Below are 20,731 nucleotides of genomic sequence, written 5' to 3' on the forward strand. Positions count from 1 at the left end.
CCCTTGTGGCTAAGGGGATCAAGGGGTAAGGAGAGAAGGCAGGTACGGGATACTGAGTTGGATGATCAGCCATGATCATATTGAATGGCGGTGCAGGCTCGAAGGGCCGAATGCCCTACTCCTGCACCTAATTTCTATGTTTCTATGATCAGTTTTAAACACCAGATCGTTCTAAGCAGGGCTCCTGGACACAATAGTTTGGTATTATTTAGTTCAAGCAGCTTGCATTTTGTCTTATTTATCCTGGCTCCAAAAATTGTGATTTGTCCAATCTGTTAAGAGTCTTAACCCCACATATTTACATTTGAATTTGGAGATACTGTATGAAAACAGGCCCTTCGGCCCAGAGACCATCCCCGTACACTAGCACTATCCTGCAAGCGGCGCGACTCTCGTCAGCAGCGGCCTCTGCAGTCTGTCCGCGTTTTATTATTTTCTGTCTATGTTTTTATGTAGTTTTTGTTATTTATTGTTTTGGGGTGTGTGTGGGGGGGGGTGGGGGTGGGAATAACTTTTTAAATCTCTCCCTGCACGGGAGACCCGACCTTTTCTCGTCGGGTTTCCGTTATCGTTGGGGCTGCAACGAGGAGCGGCCTCCAACAGGAAGAGACCGGGGACTCTGGTGCCTACGACTCACCATCGCCGTCGCGGGGCTGGCCGAGTCCAGAGCGGGTGGAGCGGTGGAGGAGCGCTGCTGTTGCTGTTGCTGTTGCTGTTGCTGTTGCTGTTGCTGTTGCTGTTGCTTTTGCTGTTGCTGTTGCTGTTGCTGTGCTGTTGCTACTGGAAATTCGGAGGCTTCAACGACAGGTCTGTGGACGGCGGCACCGGGAGCCCACGGGTCCCTGGAGGGAGACCGCTTTTCAGGGCTCTCGCAACGGCGACTTCCCCCGCCCGAGTTGTGGGGTTGAAGAGCTCCTGGAGCGGGGCCTACATCACTGCCCCGCTTTGCTTGGAATGGCTGTGGGACTCTGCGAGCGCACGCCGGGGGTTCTAACACCAAGAACCCGGTGTGCGACCTTGCACCACCCGGCGTGGCTTTAATGGCCGCGGGACAATCGCCATCGCCAGCCGGGGGCTTTGACTTTGACTCTGACATCGGGGGGGGGGGGGGGGGGGGGGGGGGAGTGGAGGGGGGGGGGGGGGGTGGGGAGGGGGGAGGTTTATTTGGCCTTCCATCACAGCAATGTGATGGATGTTTATGTAAATTATGTTGTGTCTTGGGTCTATGTGTTTGTAATGTATGGCTGCAGAAACGACATTTCGTTTGGACCTTAAGGGGTCCAAATGACAATTAAATGTACCTTGTTAGGGATAATTTACAAATTTGCCAAAACCAATTAACCTACCAACTGATACCTCTTTGGAAAGTGGAAGGAAACGGGAGCACCTGGAGAAAACCCACGTGGTCACAGGAAGAATGTACAAACTCCATACAGACAGCACCCAAAGTCAGGATAGAACCCGGGTCTCTGGTACTGTAAGGCAGCAACTCTACTGCTGTGCCATTGTGCCAATATACCTCCCTTTCTTTTATTTTGGGTGCTGCTGTACTCACTCTATACTCATGACTGCGTAGCCGGTCACAGTGCGAACTCCATCATCAAGTTCGCTGACGACACCACTGTTGTGGGACGTATCACTGATGGAGATGAGTCGGGGTATAGAAGAGAGATCGAGCAACTGTCTATATGGTGCCAGCACAATAATCTGGCCCTCAACACCAGCAAAACCAAGGAACTGATTGTGGATTTTGCAATGAGTAGGAGGGGGACCCACAGCCCCGTTTATATCAATGGGTCAATGGTTGAAAGGGTCAAGAGCTTCAAATTCCTGGGCGTGCACATCTCTGAAGATCTTTCCTGGTCCGAGAACACTAATGCAATTATCAAAAAAGCTCATCAGCGCCTCTACTTCCTGAGAAGATTACGGAGAGTCGGTTTGTCAAGGAGGACTCTCTCTAACTTCTACAGGTGCATAGTAGAGAGCATGCTGACCGGTTGCATCATGGCTTGGTTCGGCAACTTGAGCGCCCTGGAGAGGAAGAGACTACAAAAAGTATCCTGCACGCGGTCCAGTCCATCATCGGCTCTGACCTTCCTTCCATCGAGGGGATTTATTGCAGTCGCTGCCTGAAAAAGGCTGTCAGTATCATCAAAGACCCACACCACCCTGGCCACACACTCATACCCCTGCTACCTTCAGGTAGAAGGTACAGGAGCCTGAAGACTGCAACAACCAGGTTCAGGAATAACTACTTCCCCACAGCCATCAGGCTATTAAACCTGGCTCGGACAAAACTCTGATTATTAATAACCAATTATCTGTTATTTGCACTTTTTCAGTTTATTTATTCATGTGTGCATATATGTATATTACGGTATATGGACACACTGATCTGTTTTGTAGTAAATGCCTACTATGTTCTGTGTGCTGAAGCAAAGCAAGAATTTCATTGTCTTATACAGGGACACAGGACAATAAACTCACTTGAACTTGAACTCAATTGCTGCCATTCTTCTGGCTTATCTTGCCAGCCAACTTTATGGTTCCTTGTGCATTCTTGCCACTTACTCAACCCCCACAACCACTGTCTTTTAGTTAAATTGTCAATCTCTAATGCTGTGATGTACCCCATCAGTGATTGTATTTTGACAATAACTATCATTCGAGAATTGCATTTTGTGTGGTGAATGGTTGGAAAATATATTTTGACTTAAACAAACTGCACACTGCTACAGGTATTAAATCAATTGTTGCAACATCACGGTTTGAAGGAGGTAACTTAAACTCCGACTCCCTGGGAAAACAGGAATCCAACCAAAATAGCGGGAGCAAGATGCATAATGATTGTGATGGCATGACTTGTACGCAGTCACACTGATTAACCTTCAGTGCAGCAGCTCTTTCCTCTTGTATTTCTTTTATGAATTTGAAGGCCAATGTGAAATTTTAGTTATGAAAAACAAATTCCCCTTATCTTCAGGCAATCTCCAGAATTTACATTCAATATGTGGGAGTAAGGCGGAGATGGTAGGAAGCACGATACCACTTGGGTATATTTCATATGCAGATGGTGACCTAGAACCCCCCCAAGGACATTCACTCCTCTCTTCAGATTGGGTTGAGCTGAGGATTGGCCAGGCCATCGTTTTTGAGGGTCAAGTCCAACTCAAGCCAAAACTAGAGCAGAGCCAAACAGAAAATGGTGAGTCACACTGTAAACTGAGAACTGTGGGATCAGATTTGATGTGTTCAAGGCAGACGCACATGCACTGCTATGAACTGAAAAGCAAGAGAATAGCTGGAGTTGTTGTCAGCTTGAGCACCAGAGACTAATTCCCTTGATTTTAACATTCTGAGCTCTCACTGAGAGTGATCTGGGAGTATGGAATTGGTCTTGATTTGCTCTTTACCCCAATTGGAATATAAGTAATCACTGGGTTATTGGGTTAAGATGTATTGTTGCTGCTGAATTATACTCTGAGGGACAAGGACAAAAATGCAAGATTCAGCCAGCTGTTGCTCTAAAAGGTCTACATTCAGAGCAGCAAAAAGTGTACAAACCACGACTTTCCACAGGCTTTGGGATCACCAAATTTAACTCTGCATTTTTATATTAGAATAAGGTTCAGGACACTCTATCATGTATAGCAGGGGTCGGCAAGCTTTTCTGCCAAGGGGCCAGGACATATGACTGTGAGTGGATGGTGGGCCACATCTATCACATGTACACGTGGATCCCGTCCTCTATCCAGCCCCCGATAGCAGGCATCAAATCTCGTGTTCACATAGATCCAGCCCCTTTGAGGACGACACCCGGAGCACTGAGCTCAACTATCACACTCGCGCGACCCCGGCCTACTGCCAACCCCGATCCCGCCAGTGAAGCCCAGACACAGAAGGTGCGCGGCCGTGCCGGTGGCTTTGCGCAGAATGCGATACAGCTCAATCACTTTCCAGGTACTGGAGGTAGAAAGAAATCCTTGAGAAACACTCCAGCATTTTGTTTTCTCTACCATCGACTTTTCCAGCATCTGCAGTTCTTTCTTAAACATTGCAGGTACCGGAGATGACTGAAGTCTGCGCGCCGGATGATTGAGGAACAAAAAATACGCCTGCGGGCCGGATGATTTCGGGTTACGGGCAGGATTCGTCCCGGGGGCCATTGGTTGCCGAACCCTGATGTATAGTATTTGCAATTAAAACTCTCTCAGCCTGGATTTAAAACATTGCTTTAGTATTTTACTGCAAATTGGTATACTGTACTTTGCTCATTACAGCACAGTAAAATTACAGTTAAAAATGTTAGGATAAACCTTTGCGAAAGGCCACATATGATAAGCACATTGCCATTGGGTGTTTCATGACTTGTTAAAACGGATGACAAAGCACAAGATTAGGTAAGGGACAAGTGTGAAGAGGGGTCCTGAACCGAAACGTCACCTACCCATGTTCTCCAGAGATGTTGCCTGACCCACTGAGATAAGTCAACAATAAGTGTCTGCTATTGCTTGGTAAATGTGCATAACACCTGTACATGCTACCAACTTAGAAATTCCTTCACACAATTCCACAAATGATATTATGCAGTTGCAAACTTGAACAGAGCAATTTGCACGCTCTTTTGGATTTTTTAACTCTGAAAATGTTGACTTTGTTTTTGTTTTCCTTTTCCACAATGTTTAGAGATAACAGCCCTGTGCTTCCTCCACTCCACCCTCAACAATGTAGCATGTTGCACGATATTTGCTGATAGTGTGCGTAACAAATCTCACCGGTTCGAAAATCTGAAGTTTTAACTCAAAGAATGAAGATTTGTTAAACGGTTAGATTACGGGCTGGTTCTCAAACTGATCTCTTGTGCTTTGTTTAAAATGGTGATCAGTCTCCGAGACAACCTCTCGTTTTTTTGTAATCAATTTCAATCAGTGACTCGGTTACTCACAACTTCATATCCTCTGGATCACTGGTGGTGGTGGAAAGGTATTTTTATGATTAGAGGTTTGCGGTGTACCACGGAGCTCCGGTGGCTGAGGCGGCGTTATGGCGGCGGCGACCTGAATCCGTGGCTTGGCCGCGGGCCAGTGGACGACATCGTCGGGAGCTCGCAGGTCACAGGCTGGTGCCTGTTTTCCGGAGCTCCCGCGGCAACAGCTGCGTCCGCTGGACTGGAGGGCGGCAGCTACGACCACCCCCGGGCCGCGGAGCTTGAACCGCGGGACTGACTTACCATCGCCCGGTGGGGTATCGCCTCAGCGCAGAGGGAGAAGAGGAGGGAAGAGACAGTAACTCTAAGACTTTTGCCTCCATCACAGTGAGGAGGTGCTTGGTGAACTCATTGTGGTGGATGTTAATTTGTGTTTATTGTGTGTTGTTTATTATTACATGTATGGCTGCAGGCAATGACATTTCGTTCAGACCGATAGGTCTGAATGACAAATAAAGTATTTGATTCAATTCAATTCAATGATCAGTGCTCAGCTCATTCTTTATATCATCAATTTGGATGAGAATGCACGAGACACGATTAGCCAGCTTGCAAATGACAGTAAAGTATATAACTGATGAAGATGGTTATCAAAATTAACAACAAGCTCCTGAACAGTTGTACAAGTGAGCTAAGGAATGGCTAGTGGAGCTTAATGCAGATAAGTGCAAACTGTTGCATTTTGGCAAGTCAAACAAGTGCAAGACCTTCATTATGAATGGCAGGGCCCTGGAGTGTTGTAGAGCAGAGGGATCTTGGAGTTTCATCCCAGATCCCAAAATATCAGTTAATTGGCCTCCTGTGAAATTGCCACTACCATGTAGGGAGTGAATGAAGAAGAGGTATAACATGGACCTAGTGTGAACTGACTTGATGGGCTGAAAAGCCTGTTTCTGTGCTTTATCTCTAAACTCAAAGCACATCCAGTTGTGGATTCTTTGCTTTTGAAAGTTCAAGGGCAATTGAAATTGAACATTAAATGTTATCAGTTTCACTGATACAGATTCCCTTGACTCCAAAATAGATATAATGCTCTCTTCTGGAAAAAATATGCTTCAGTCACTGGTGCTTTGATTTGTTTTCCAACCCAAGACTCCAGAAGCTGGTGAAGTCTAGCTTTCTCTGGAGCTGATGCATGCTGACAACTGCAAGAACGTGGAATTAATCAATATAAAACTTCACACTGAAACTGACTGTTCTGGACAATATCATTCCTTTGATCAACAATCAATGTTAGCTAGCTCATGAGCTAGCATTCAGATTTAACATACTTTATCGTTTCCATGACAATAGTTCATAAGTTATTCAGTACCTTGTAAATTTTACTGATGCTGTGACAGTAACTGCAAAAATTAATCCATCTGCCTTTTATACAATCTGACTGAAGAAGAGTCCTGGCCCAAAACTTCACCTCTCCGTCTTCTCTGGAGATGCTCGCTGACCTATTGAGTTACTCCAGCACTTTGTGCCTTTTAGAAATGTCTGGATGGATGGGGCAAATATTTTCTCTTTTTATCTAGGCAGTTTAGACTTTTTTTTCCTCTAATATAACTTGTATGTGAAAATATTGTCCCACTTTCAAATAGGATGGAAGTTGAACTTCCTATTTGAATTGGGACAATATTTTCACTTGCACGTTGGGTGTATATGTATAAAACATAATTTGGTGTTTTCTGATGTTTATGACCTGTTACAGATGAAGACTGAATTCTGTAACAGGTGGGGTCCACATGGTAGGGCGTGGAGCGATGCGTTGAGTTTAGTTGGCATGCAGGAGATGATATGCAGAGCAATGGAAGCTTCAGTTTTTTTTAAGTGGATGCTTTCGTAAAAAATTCTTGAAGAAGATTGAGGGTTGTTATATTTTGTGTTTCTTTTAAAAGGCAAGCTGAATAGTTTACACCGAACTTAATATTGGGTTTAGTATTTTTTATTATTGGCTTTGTAATCCGTAGACCTGGATCTGGAAAAATTTAAATCTCGTCACAGCAACCAGGGAAATAAAATAAAGGCTAATTATACCTCAAAGCTAATATCAGTAATGGTGACCAGGTGCATTTTCTTTGTTTTAAACACTCTCTGGTGTTAATCATTGCAGCCACATTGGAGAGTAGGAAAATATGTCCTTCGCATCCATCTCTATTTGAGAGCTCAAGGGCAATTGAAAATGAATGTTGAATTATATCATTTTCGCTGGCACATACATTCAACTAAAAAATAAACTGGAGCATATTTATCCAAAGGGATTACAAGCCATCAAATAATTAGGAGGTAGACACGTATTTGAAATAATGCACAGGTTTTGGTACTAAACACAATTTACACTATTTTTTGAAATAACATGATCAAGTTTACCCCTTTAATGTAGTTGCATATTAGTTTTTAATATGCATCTTTTACACACTACTTTCAGGAATGTAACCGCTGCATAAAACGAGAATCATAGAGTGATACAGTGTGGAAACAGAAGTTTAGGGGTAACACGAGGGGAAACTTCTTTACTCAGAGAGTGGTAGCAGTGTGGAATGAGCTTCCAGTGGAAGTGGTGGAGGCAGGTTCGTTGGTATCATTTAAACATAAATTGGATAGGTATATGGACGGGAAGGGAATGGAGGGTTATGGTCTGAGCGCAGGTATATGGGACTAGGGGAGAATAAGTGTTCGGCACGGACTAGAAGGGCCGAGATGGCCTGTTTCCGTGCTGTAATTGTTATATGGTTATTATATGGAAACAGGCCCAACTCGCCCACACCGGCCAACAATGTGAGACGCCTGTATATCCGCTTGTTTCGTTTTGGTTTAGGGTTATACAAGGTGATTTGTTTTTCTCCAAAATGGTCTTGAATGCATAAATTACATTTTTTTTGAAGATGTGGAAAAGGGGTTCCAAAATTTGTTTAATTATTGGTAATAAATTCCGTGGTAAATCAATGCAGCAAAAAAAAATTGCTTAATGAGTGCATAAGTTTATTTTTGCCTTAACTTTGACAATCTAGATCTAGCACTCTGACTTAACTTTGACTATCTAGATCTAGCACTCTGGTGCCAGGATAACAGCCTCCTCTTGAACATCAAAAAAACGAAGGAGCTGATCATGGACTTTAGGAGGGCACATCATCTGAGGATGTACACTCCATTGAGGATAAATGGGGATCCTGTGGATAGGGTGAACTGTTTTAAATATCTGGGAGTCCACATCTCCGAGGATATGACATGGGCATCACACGCCTCAGCACTCGTGAGTAAGGCAAGGCAGCGCCTTTACCATCTCAGGCAATTGAGGAAATTCAGAGTGTCTCTGAGGATCCTCCAGTGCTTCTACGCAGCTGCGGTGGAAAGCATCTTGTCCGGGAACATTACCATCTGGTTTGGGAATTGCTCTGCCAAGGACAAGAAGGCTCTGCAGAGAGTAGTGCGTTCGGCCGAACGCACTATGGGAACTTCACTCACCCCCCTGCAGGAACTATACAACAGGAGGTGCAACTCCAGAGCAAATAAAATCATGGGAGACCCCTTCCACCCCTGCAACGGACTGTTCCAGCTGCTACTGTGAGGCAAACGCCTCCGTTGCCATGCGGTGAGAACGGAGAGGTTGAGAAGGAGTTTCTTCCCAGAGGCAATTCGGACTGTAAACGCCTATCTCACCAGGGACTAACTCTACTGAACGTTTTTCCTTCCATTATTTATTATGTAAAAGAATATGTGTGTTATGATTGTGTTTACAATTTGTTTGGTTGTTTGTCTTTTGCACAAAAGTCCGCGAGCATTGCCACTTTCATTCCACTGCACATCTCGTATGTGTATGTGACAAACTTGACTTGACTTGACTTGACAAACTAGATTAACAGACTCCAGGGAATTGGGTGATTTCTCGTCCATCTACAGACAATACCCTGGGTTGTTGACTTCAGCATGACTGCATTTGGACTGTGTGTCTTGGAGTATGTGGCTTGAGAGGAATGGTTAAGGTTGAATGACCATCTCTGTCACAGGTAACAGACTACTGACCGACATCTATACAAATCCACTGACTCCCATGGCTATCTGGACTACACTTCTTCCCACCCTGCTTACTGTGAGGACTCCATCCTCTCTCCCCCCCCCCCCCCCCCCCCCCCCCCCCCCCCCCCCCCCCCCCCCCCCCACTCCCAATTCCTCCGTCTACGTTGCATCTGCACCGAGGATGAGGTGTTCCAAACCAGGGCAATCCTATTATAGATGAGGCTCTCACCAGGGTTTCCTCTATATCCTGCAGCTCCGCTCTCACTCCCCATCCTCCTACTCGCAACAAGGACAGGGTCCCCCTTGCCCGCACCTTCCACCCTACCAGCTGTCGCATACAACATAAAAACCTCCGACATTTTCACCACCTCCAACGGGATCCCACCACTGGCCACATCTTCCCATCACCATCCCTCCCCTTTTCTGCTTTCCGCAGAGACCGTTCTTTCCGTAACTCCCTGGTCAATTCGTACCTTCCCACCCCCTCTCCTGTTACTTTCCCTTGCAACTGCAGGAAATGCTACACTTGTCGCTTTACCTCCCCTCTTGACTCCATCCAAGGACACGAGCAGTCGTTCCAGGTGAGGCAGAGGTTCACCTGCACCTCCTCCAACCTCATCGACTGCCTCCGCTGTACTGGGTGTCAACTTTGCTACATCAGTGAGACAAAGCGCAGGCTCGGCGATTGCTTTGCCCAACACCTTCGCTCAGTTCACAATAACCAACCTGATCTCCCGGTGGCTCAGCACTTTAAACCCCCCCCTCCCATTCCGAATCTGACCTTTCTGTCCTGGGCCTCCTCCATGGCCAGAGTGAGGCCCAGTCCAAATTGGAGGAGCAGCACCTCATACTTTGCTTGGGTAGTTTACACCCCCAGCGGTATGAACATTGACTTCTCCAATTTCAGGTAGTCCTTGCTTTCTCCCTCCTTCCCCTCCCCTTCCCACCTCACCCACAACCTACAGTCTCCACCTCTTCCTTTCTTCTTCCCCCCCCCCTCCACCGACATCAGTCTGAAGAAAGGTCTCAACCCGAATTGTTGCCTATTCCTTCTCTCCATAGATGCTGCCTCACCCACTGAGTTTCTCCAGCATTTCTGTCTACCTTCCATCTTTGGCAGCTATAATCCTACTCTCCTTGTGTGGGGGCTCAGGCCATGAACTCCTGATTGAGTGGCTGATGCAGTTATTAACCTGAAATGTTCACCATTTCCTCACAGCTGCCACCTAACCTGAGTAGAGCTGGTATTTCTTACCTTCTCTGGATTCCCAGGATCAGCTATATACTATTTCTCTTCTCTTCTATTTTCACTTTGCTTTCTAGTTGTAGGCTTTGACATATGGCATCAGTGACAGGAAGCGCGATCAAAGGAACAAATCTGCATTTGGAATTATTATCAGCCATTTCGACGCAAGTGAATCAAAAAACACACGTTAGTAAAGGCATTTTGAAGCTGGATTCTCGTAGTATGTGGATTAGTTACTCTTCGTAATGCAGAAATTGCTCCACTTGTTACCATAATTGCTGTATATTTTATGGGTTAAAGTGAAATCCAAGGCTGAGTAGGGTATAGTCGCATCTTGAGTCACTTCCAGTAGTGAGAAGATTGTACATAAAGCAAACTTGTGTATGCAAGCTGTTGCCCAATTCCTTGGGGAGGCATGAGCAACAATTGTGGAGCACCACTTTTCCGAAAGCCAGGTGTGAAATCCCTACTGCAGCTGGGAATGAGTAGAGATTTTTTGCCGTTTGCATCTAGCATCGTGTGGCACCTGGTAAAGTCAACAATCGCTGAATATGTATTTAAATCTGTTTTGCTATTTGCTTGAATCTGCAATTTTTTGTTTGAAGATTGCAAAGATCCTTTTGTGCTTCTCTCTCTCTGTCCTCTTCCTCTCCACCCCCAGGGGTATGCTTGAAGACTAGATATTGCTCTTCAGTATTTGAGCCATAAGGAAATTGGTTATCTTGACTTTGAGTCTGTACCCTAGTGTATTAGAGGACAAACTCAGTAGAATAGTAGTGACAATGCAATTCGGGTCGGTCACTTGGGTGGTCTCCTCGTTAATTTTTCAGTGGCTATTAATCTTAATCCTTGACCCATTTTTCGACCTTGGCTTTTGCCTTATAAAACTGATAAATGAAAGTTTGAACTGAAATGAAGCTCCAACCATCAGCTGTGTGTTTGGTGGGGATTGTTTCCCCCCAATATTCTAATTACACTTGACCACATTGTAGTTTAGTTCAGAGATACGTGTGGAAACAGGCCCTTCGGCCCATTGAGTCAGTACCAACCAGTGATCATTCCATATACTAGCACTATCCTACACACAAGGGATAATTTACAATCTCAAGTCAAGTCAAGTCAAGTTTATTTGTCACATACACATACGAGATGTGCAGTGAAATGAAAGTGGCAATGCTCGCGGACTTTTGTGCAAAAGACAAACAAAACAACCAAACAAATTATAAACACAATCATAACACACATATTTTTTTACATAATAAATAATGGAAGGAAAAACGTTCAGTAGAGTTAGTCCCTGGTGAGATAGGCATTTACAGTCCGAATGGCTTCTGGGAAGAAACTCCTTCTCAACCTTTCAATCTTTGTTGAAGCCAATTAACCTACAAACTTTCACAACTTTGAAGTGTGGGTTGAAACCGGAGCACCTGGAGAAAACCCACAAGGTCATGGGGAGAGTGTACAAACTCTGTACAGACTGTGCACCCATAGTCAGGATCGAACCTGGACTCTGGCGCTGTAAGGCAGCAACTCTACCACTGTGCTGCCCCAAGTACTTGAGTTTCAATTGATTGTATTCATGTATTGTATTATCTGACTTGATTGGATATCGTGCAAAAACAAAGCGTTCCACTCTAACTAACTCTGCACACATGATAATAATAAACCTTAAAGCTGTTTCCTGCCCTTCTGGGGTGATGGCATAGCTCTAAGGAATTATACTGCTTTGCTCTGAACCTTGCCTCAAGAGAAACGATTTCTATTACTCGCTCCTTTTAAGATGCCGCAGTTAAATTGGTTCTTGATCTTCTGTATTCGTGTGATGCACACCTGGTCTATCAACCTCTCCCTGGCCTTGTTCCAATGAATCTGTCCTGCATGCTTTTAAGAACGGATATCCTTCCTGAAGTGTTCGAATTGAAGGCACTACTCCAGATGGAACTGAACCAGGGCTCTGAAGCGCTACTATAAAGCTTGCATTCCTTTGTCACCCACTCATTCTGAGAAGGGACAAAATGCTGGAGTAACTCAGTGGGACGGGTAGAATTATAATGCTGCATTACTCCAGCAATTTGTGTCTATCTTTTGTGTAAACCAGCATCTGCAGTACCTTCCTGCACATCCTGAGAACGGACTTGCCTTCCATTATCATTTCAAAAGCAGGTGCACTTATTCGTAAATTTTTATTTGCTTTTGAAATTAAACTCCTCGATCTCCCACCTCTGCAGTTGCTAATTTTCTATAAGCCATACAAAAAAAGTTATCAATTTATTTGATCTATGATGGAATATTCTTCCTCCACTTTGATCTCTGACTGCCACAAGTTCTTGACATCCAGTTTATCAATGACACTGCTCCTATCTACAGTATTTTGTCTATTGCACAGCTCATGTTGCAAGTAAACTTCAACATTCTCTGTCTGTTATTCATTTTACTACATTTTTTAAACTAATTTGGTAACTAGTTATGCCCCCACTCCTACTCAAGCTAGTGGCCTGCTTCTAACTCCCACGCAATCTTAGGATGATATGGCTGGGTTTGTGGAGAACAAAAAAACGTTGGATGTGATTAAAGTAAGGTTAATTAAAAACAAGTTATCCAGCTGGTTAAGCACAAACTCCATAAGTATCTGCATTTGAATGATGCAGCACCCAAGCGCTGTTCAGTATACCCAAACAACGTTCAGGCATTTAAACTCTTGAGGATTGGCAGTGCTATCTAATCTGTAAAGTTGAATGCATATATTTCCAGCAACTACCCCTTCCTCGGTCATCAAGGCAAAGGAGTTTGTTATTGACTTCTGAAAATAGCGTTGAGTACATGCATCAATGATGACAAAATGGAGATGATCAGGAAATTCAAGTTCTATGGTATAAACACCACCAATTTGTCCTCGACCAACTGCATTGAAGCAATAGCTGAAAAGTGCACCATTGCCTCTTTCCTGAGTAGACAAAGGAAGTTGGGCATGTCTCGAATGATTCTTACCAACTTCTACAGATCTTCCAAAGCAACTTCTAATGCATCTTATTGCGATACAGCACAGCTTGGTGTGGCAGCAGCTTGTCCGAATATGGAAAGCATTTGCAGAGAGTTGAGGTCATCACTTGCAGAGTTGTATGGCATTTTATTTGGTTATTAACAGCCAAATTACTGAATATAATACAAACTAAAATGGCACTTTTTTCATTCAAAGGATGAATTATTTGTTTCGGAAATGAGGCACATAAGATAATATGTGAGCAGCTCGCAGGAAGATATATTGTAATTGATTACTTAATTACTGTTGTTTAGATTCTTCATGATCAGGCAAAGGGGCTGTTCTATTCCTAGGCCTAGATGTAGACTGACTCAGATGTGCTTCAATGCCAGAGGTGCTGCAAACCCCCTCCGTTGAGCCTCTCGTCTTGCACCATTTTGCCATCAACGTAATTCAGATGTATTAAGTATCTCCGAGCCAAGGATCTGCAGGTGCAGGTTTATATTAAAAATGACACACAGTGCTGGAGTTAAGGGCCTGTCCCACGAGCATGCAACTGCATGCGGCAAGCACGACCTAACGTGGTCAATTGAGCCATACGGCCTCGCGGGGCCGGTCCCTCTTCGATCGCCAGAGCCGTGTGGAGTTGTGCGGAGCTGGTCCCGACATTGCGCGAGGCTCCGAAAAACTGACACTGTCCAAAAATTCCGCGCGGCAACAGCCTACCGGCCCGCAGCCGCATTGAGGCCGTATGCACCGCCTCTACGGGCATACGCAGCGTCTCAAAGCCGTACGTCACTCGCAAACTTCCCGCGTACTTCGCTCGAACTTCACGTCAACTCGTACGGGATCACTCGACCTCCGCGCAGCCCCCGCTTCCGGTTTGGTCGCGCTCGCCATATGCAGTCGCATGCTCGTGGGACAGACCCATTACTTGGTGGGTCAGGCAGCATCTCTGAAGAGCATGAATAGATGACATTTTTGATTGGTAACCATCACAACCGGTCTGAAGTTTCCGACCTGAAACATCACCTATTCATGTTCTCCAGAGAGGCTGCCAGACCCTCTGAGTTACCCCAGCATAATGGGTATTTTTACTGAGTTTCCTGAGCTTCTGTTCATCAACAGAAGTTGAGATTTGAAGAATGCAATACAATGGGGGCAGTGATGCAGTGTTGAAGGGTTGCATTGTCATCCATAATTGACATGACCTGTGCGGCTGCTATCATTAAACTCTATGCTATTTAGAGTTTTAAAAGCATTAATGAGAACACTTTTGAAGTCATTGTGTCTATTTTTCCTGTCAGCGGTTTTCTTCTTTATGCCGAAATGCTTTTCCTAAATTTTCCAGTTTCCACAACACAAGGAGTAATGTTTTCCCACTCTGTAGAATCATCTTATATCCCCTGGGTGGAAATATCACTAGCAACCTTTGGATCAGCCACATTGAAGCGACAACGAAGAAAATGCACCGAAGCCTCTACTTCCTGAGGAGACTGAGGAAATTCAGCGCATCTCTTGACTGGTTTGGAGCTTGGTTTGGGAACAACTCTATCCAAGATTGCAAGAAATTGCAGAGTTATGGATGAAGCCTAGACAATCTCATAGATCACTCTCCACCATTGATGCCATCTACACTTCATGCTGTGTCAGGACAGCAGCCAACATAATCAAGGACATTTCGCATCTCAGTCATTCGGTCATCTCCCTGCTCCCGTCGGGCAGAAGCTTGAGAGCTTTCACCACCAGACTCGGAAAAGCTTTCCCCCCTCTGTTGTCCAACTTCTAAACAGTCCTTCAACTTGGGTATTGTCCTGATTCTCCAGCCTACCTCATTTTGGACCTGATATGGACTTTTTCCTCTGGAACTGGTGCATTAAAATGCTGAGAATTTGATTATGTTCTCTTTCTTTTTGCTCTGCCTATGTGTTTATTGTCTAGAGGGAGTACAGAGAAGGTTCACCAGACTGATTCCTGGGTTGTCAGGACTTTCATATGAAGAAAGACTGGATAGACTCGGCTTGTACACGCTAGAATTTAGAAGATTGAGGGGGGATCTTATAGAAACTTACAAAATTCTTAAGGGGTTGGACAGGCTAGATGCATGAAGATTGTTCTCGATGTTGGGGAAGTCCAGAAAAAGGGGCCACACACACAGTTTAACGATAAGGGGGAAATCTGTTGGGACCGAGATGAGAACATTTTTTTTCACACAGAGAGTGGTGAATCTCTGGAATTCTCTGCCACATAAGGTAGTTGAGGCCAGTTCATTGGCTATATTTAAGAGGGAGTTAGATTTGGCCCTTGTGGCTAAAGGTATCAGTGGGTATGGAGAGAAGGCAGGTACAGGATACTGAGTTGGATGATCAGCTACGATCATATTGAATGGCGGTGCAGGCTCGAAGGGCCGAATGGCCTACTCCTGCACCTATTTTCTATATTTCTATGTTTCTAATGCTTGCATTGATTTTATTCATGTATAGTATATCTGATTTGACATTCACCTTACACATACCATACGATAGAACTTTATTCATCCCCAGAGGAAATTGGTCTGCCAACAGTCACAACACACAACAGGTACAAGAAAACAGGAAATTAAAATTAAATTAAAAGTTAAAAATAAATAAAATAAATAACAATAATAAACCTAAATGTATTTAGAAGATGGCCAGAAAATTGGATGATGCTCTGTTCCAGATTTTTTAGAGCAGAAATGCATATTTCTCTGCTCAGCAGCATTTAATCACGGAGGTTTGCATAGTTTTAAAGCACCACTGTGTGTCTCAAAAATAATCTGCAATGAAACTTGTTGAAACCACTGTGCAGAACTACTGCCTTTGTAATTGCTGTTCTTTTAACTTTTGATATTTTTCTTTCAACTGCAGTGATATTTTCTCCTTTTTGCTCACAATTTCACCCTGTTCTTAGCATCCCCAATGGTTAGTTATATGGGCTATCTCTGTCTGTATCTTGCAGAAACTTTAAGCATCTGTGCTTCTGACTTGCACATCCAGACTTGCCCCTGCCCTCTCGAACTTCCAATTTCTTAATTTAGTATCCCATTGTAAACACTGGCATGTCTTTCCTCTAAGGATGGTGATTTGGTGCTCCAGGCTAAAATCAAGCTTCCTCTCTCCTGTTATTATAGTATCACGTTTGCTTAATTTAATCATGGATTTAGTTTCACTGTTGCAGTTCGACCAACATTGCCGGAATTCATCCTTCAATGTTTTTCAGCCAACTTTTTAAATCCTTCTCTGCATGCAAACGTGTGGAGTTGGTCAAAGTGAAAGGATGCTAATTAATTATTATTTTTTGATTTGAGACAATGTCGATAAGCTTTTCCCATTAAGAGTAGGGAAGATTCAAACAAGAGGACATGACTTGAGAATTAAGGGACAGAACTTTATGGGGTAACATTAGGGGGAACTTCTTTACTCAGAGAGTGGTAGCTGTGTGGAATGAGCTTCCAGTGGAAGTGGTGGAGGCAGGTTCGATTTTATCATTTAAAAATAAATTGGATGGGTATATGGATGGGAAAGGAATGGTTATGATCTGAGTGCAGGTAGATGGGGGAAAAAAAAGTATTCGGCACGGACATGAAGGGCCGAGATGGCCTGTTTCCGTGCTTTAATTGTTATATGTTATATATTAATGTGTCTTATTTGAAATGAAGATGGTCTCCTTTCTTCCTTCCCCTAGATGTAAAATGCCCAATGCATGTACCTGAAGGTGAACATTGACTATCTTGGTTCTAATTCCAGCGAATTAACAGATAAATGGATTGTGTGCCGAGAACTGCTATTGGATTAGTAAATAGCTATGGAATTAAGAAATGGATAAAATATACATGGTGGATGTTGGCGAGTTACTACTTCACTTGCTGCGGGTTCGGCTAATTTCCATATACTCCGTTGATAACAGGTCAACATTTGTTTTTATTGCAGCTTGATGATTGTGCGTTGCAGTTGTCTCCCAATGGCACCTACCTGGATCTGGAGTCTAACCTGGCTGAACAGAAAGATGAATTGGAAGGCTTCTTGGATGATCCAGGGTAAGACAAATGGTTTCATGTTTTGTCCAATTACAATACCATTTGAACAATACAATCAACTTTGAGACGTTGCATCTTGAGCCTGCCCTAAATATAAACTGTCGAACATTTCATTATTATGTCCCCTGACCGTAAACACTGGGTAGTCTGCGCCACCATGCTGAACAGGCCTGAGTGATGTACAGTCGGAATGCCATCAATAGGTAACTTTTTCAATGAGAATTTTTGGCCTGGTAAATAGTAACAACAATAATAACAAAGGTGATGCAGAGATACCGGGATGTCAGGACTGTCTTATGAAGAAAGACTAGACAGTCTTGGTTTATACTCTCTAGAATTTAGGAGATTGAGAGGGGATCTTATAGAAACTTACAAAATTCTTAAGGGGTTGGACAGGCTAGATGCAGGAAGATTGTTCCCGATGTTGGGGAAGTCCAGGACAAGGGGTCACAGCTTAAGGATAAGGGGGAAATCCTTTAAAACCGAGATGAGAAGAACTTTTTTTCACACAGAGAGTGGTGAGTCTCTGGAACTCTCTGCCACAGAGGGTAGTCGAGGCCAGTTCATTGGCTATATTTAAGAGGGAGTTAGATGTGGCCCTTGTGGCTAAGGGGATCAGAGGGTATGGAGAGAAGGCAGGTACAGGATACTGAGTTGGATGATCAGCCATGATCATATTGAATGGCGATGCAGGCTCGAAGGGCCGAATGGCCTACTCCTGCACCTAATTTCTATGTTTCTATACATCCAATTAATAGAGAAAGGCTTGGATAGAGTGAATGTGGACAGGATGTTTCCACTAGTGGGAGAGTCTAGGATTAGAAGTCATAGCCTCTGAATTAAAAGGTGTTATTTTAGGAAGGAGATGAGGAGAATCACTTATGGCCTTAAGACCTTATGAATTTGAGCAGTTGTCATATCTGGGGTTTTATCTCCAATTCACACATTATGTCATAAGTAATAGGAGCAGATTTAGGCCATTCGGCCCAGCAAGTCTACTCCGCCATTCAATCTAATTTGAGGAAGGACATCCTTGTGATTGAGGCAGTGCAGCGTAGGTTCACGAGATTGATTCCTGCAATGGCGGGACTGTCATATGAGGAAGGATTGAAGAGATTAGGCTTTTATTCACTGGAAATTAGAAGGATGAGTGGGAATCTTATGGAAACGTCTAAAATTATAAATGGACTGGACAAGCTAGATGCAGGAAAAATGTTCCCAATGTTGGGCGAGTCCAGAACCAAGGGCCACAGTCTTAGAATAAAGGGGAGGTCATTTATGGCTGAGGTGAGAAAAAACTGTTTCACCCAGAGAGTTGTAAATTTGTGGAATTCCCTTCCACATAGGGCAGTCACTGGATGAATTTAAGAGAGAGTTAGATAGAGTTCTAGGGGCTAGTGATATGGGGAAAAGGCAGGAACGGGTTATTGATTGGGGACGATCAGTCATGATCACAATGAATGGCGGTGCTGGCTCGAAGGACCGAATGGCCTCCTCCTGCACCTATTTTCTATGTTTCTATTCATGGCTGATCTATCTCTCCCACCTAACCCCATTCTCCTGCCTTCTCCCCTTACCCCTTGACACCCATACTAAACATGAGTCTATCTCTACTATAAAAATATCCATTGACATTCTGTGGCATTCTGTAGCAAAGAATGCCACAGATTCACAACCATCTGACTAAAAACATTCCTTGTCATCACCGTCCTAAGGAAAGTTATTTAATTCTGAGGCTATGCCCTCTAGTCCCAGACTCTCCCACTAGTGGAAACATCTTCTCTGCATCCACTTGGATAAAGACTTGGATACTTTCACGATTCTGTACTTTTCAATGAAGTCCCCCCTCATTCTTCTAAGCCCCAGCGAGTACAGGCCCAGTGCTGTCAAACACTCATCATATGTTAACCCACTCATTCCTGGGATCATTCTTGTAAACCTCCTCTGGACCCTCTCCAGGGCCAGCACATTCTTCCTCAGATATGGTCCCCAAAATAACTCGCAATACTCCAAATGCAGCTTGACCAGCCCCTTAGAGTTATTGGAGTCTGAAGTGTTTTCACATTTGACGAACTCCATTCTTCGTTCAAACAAGATTTTTTTAAGGAGCATGCCCTCCTCTGACTGAATTTGGTGGGGTTTTTTCAAACTTTCAATTCGAATTCTTGTAGAAGCAAGGCTGCCTTTTTTTTTTCTTTTACACAAATATTCTTATACAAGAGTACATTTGCTATGTACTGATGGCACACACCATCATTTGATTGAAAGATACAGCATGGATACAGATACTTCAGTCCAAGTCCACACCAGCCTTCAAATACCTATTCATGCAAATTCTAAGTTATCCCATTTCCTTGTCCAGTTACGCAATAGGGCTACTTTTCTAAAGGTACCGGGAGTTAGCAGCTTTACCAGCTGTGACACCCTAGTTCGATGTTACCACATGCATGCTTTCTATCCCTACAGGCAGGGCCGGATTTACCTATAAGCTAGACAAGCTTAAGCTTAGGGCCTCGAGGTCTAGGGGGGCCTCCGGCCAAGGCAGGACACCTACCGTTCAACTCTGGGTGGGCCCCCCCTTCTATCTCTCTCTCTCTCGCTCCTCTCGCTCTCTCCTCTCTCTCCTCGCTCTCTCTCGCTCTCTCTCTCTCTCTCTCTCTCTCCCCCCCCCCCCCCCCCCCCATCCCCCCCCCCTGCCCCCCGCTATCCGTGTCCGGGCCGCGCTGGGCTCCGCTCGCTCCTCATCCGCCGGCACGGCCGGCTGCCTTGCACATCCGCATTGCTGCGGCCTGCACGTCCCTCCCCCCCTGCACATGCGCACAACCACGGCCAGCACATCATCGGCCGCCCTGCACATGCGCACTGCAATGGCAACTGGTCGGCGCTGGGCACTGTCTCCCTCACTTAGAATTAACCATATAATAACAATTACAGCACGGAAACAGGCCATCTCGACCCTTCTAGTCCGTGCCGAACACGTATTCTCCCCTAGTCCCATATACCTGCGCTCAGACCATAACCCTCCATTCCCTTCCCGTCCATATAACTATCCAATTTATTTTTAAATGATAAAAACGAACCTGCCTCCACCACCTTCACTGGAAGCCCATTCCACACAGCCACCACTCTCTGAGTAAAGAAGTTCCCCCTCGTGTTACCCCTAAACTTCTGTCCCTTAATTCTCAAGTCATGTCCCCTTGTTTGAATCTTCCCTACTCTCCGTGGGAAAAGCTTATCCACGTCAACTCTGTCTATCCCTCTCATCATTTTAAAGACCTCTTTAAACACTTATCGAAGCAAGTGTTCACATTGCAGCCCATAAGTGTAAAGCAAACCTGTATTCCTCTTGGTCAGCTGTTGAAGATCCACGTGGCATCTCCATGCTTGTGTCGGAGGTTAATAAACCTGAATATAAAGTAATTGTTGCAGTATCATGCAAAATGCAATTATGTGATTGAA

General features: G+C 44.5%; 1 protein-coding gene across 9 annotated transcripts in view; it reads left to right on the plus strand.

Moving 5' to 3' along the window:
- Positions 1-20,731, plus strand: part of LOC129706915 (FH1/FH2 domain-containing protein 3-like) — a 649,864-nt gene that overhangs the window by 27,903 nt on the left and 601,230 nt on the right. For all 9 annotated transcript variants that reach the window (XM_055651616.1, XM_055651562.1, XM_055651571.1 and 6 more), the window contains exon 2: positions 17,166-17,272. In XM_055651616.1, coding sequence (XP_055507591.1) covers positions 17,166-17,272 — 107 coding nt within the window. The remainder of the gene's footprint in view (positions 1-17,165; positions 17,273-20,731) is intronic.

This window comes from Leucoraja erinacea, chromosome 2 (assembly GCF_028641065.1).
Source record: "Leucoraja erinacea ecotype New England chromosome 2, Leri_hhj_1, whole genome shotgun sequence".
Lineage (NCBI taxonomy): Eukaryota > Metazoa > Chordata > Chondrichthyes > Rajiformes > Rajidae > Leucoraja > Leucoraja erinaceus.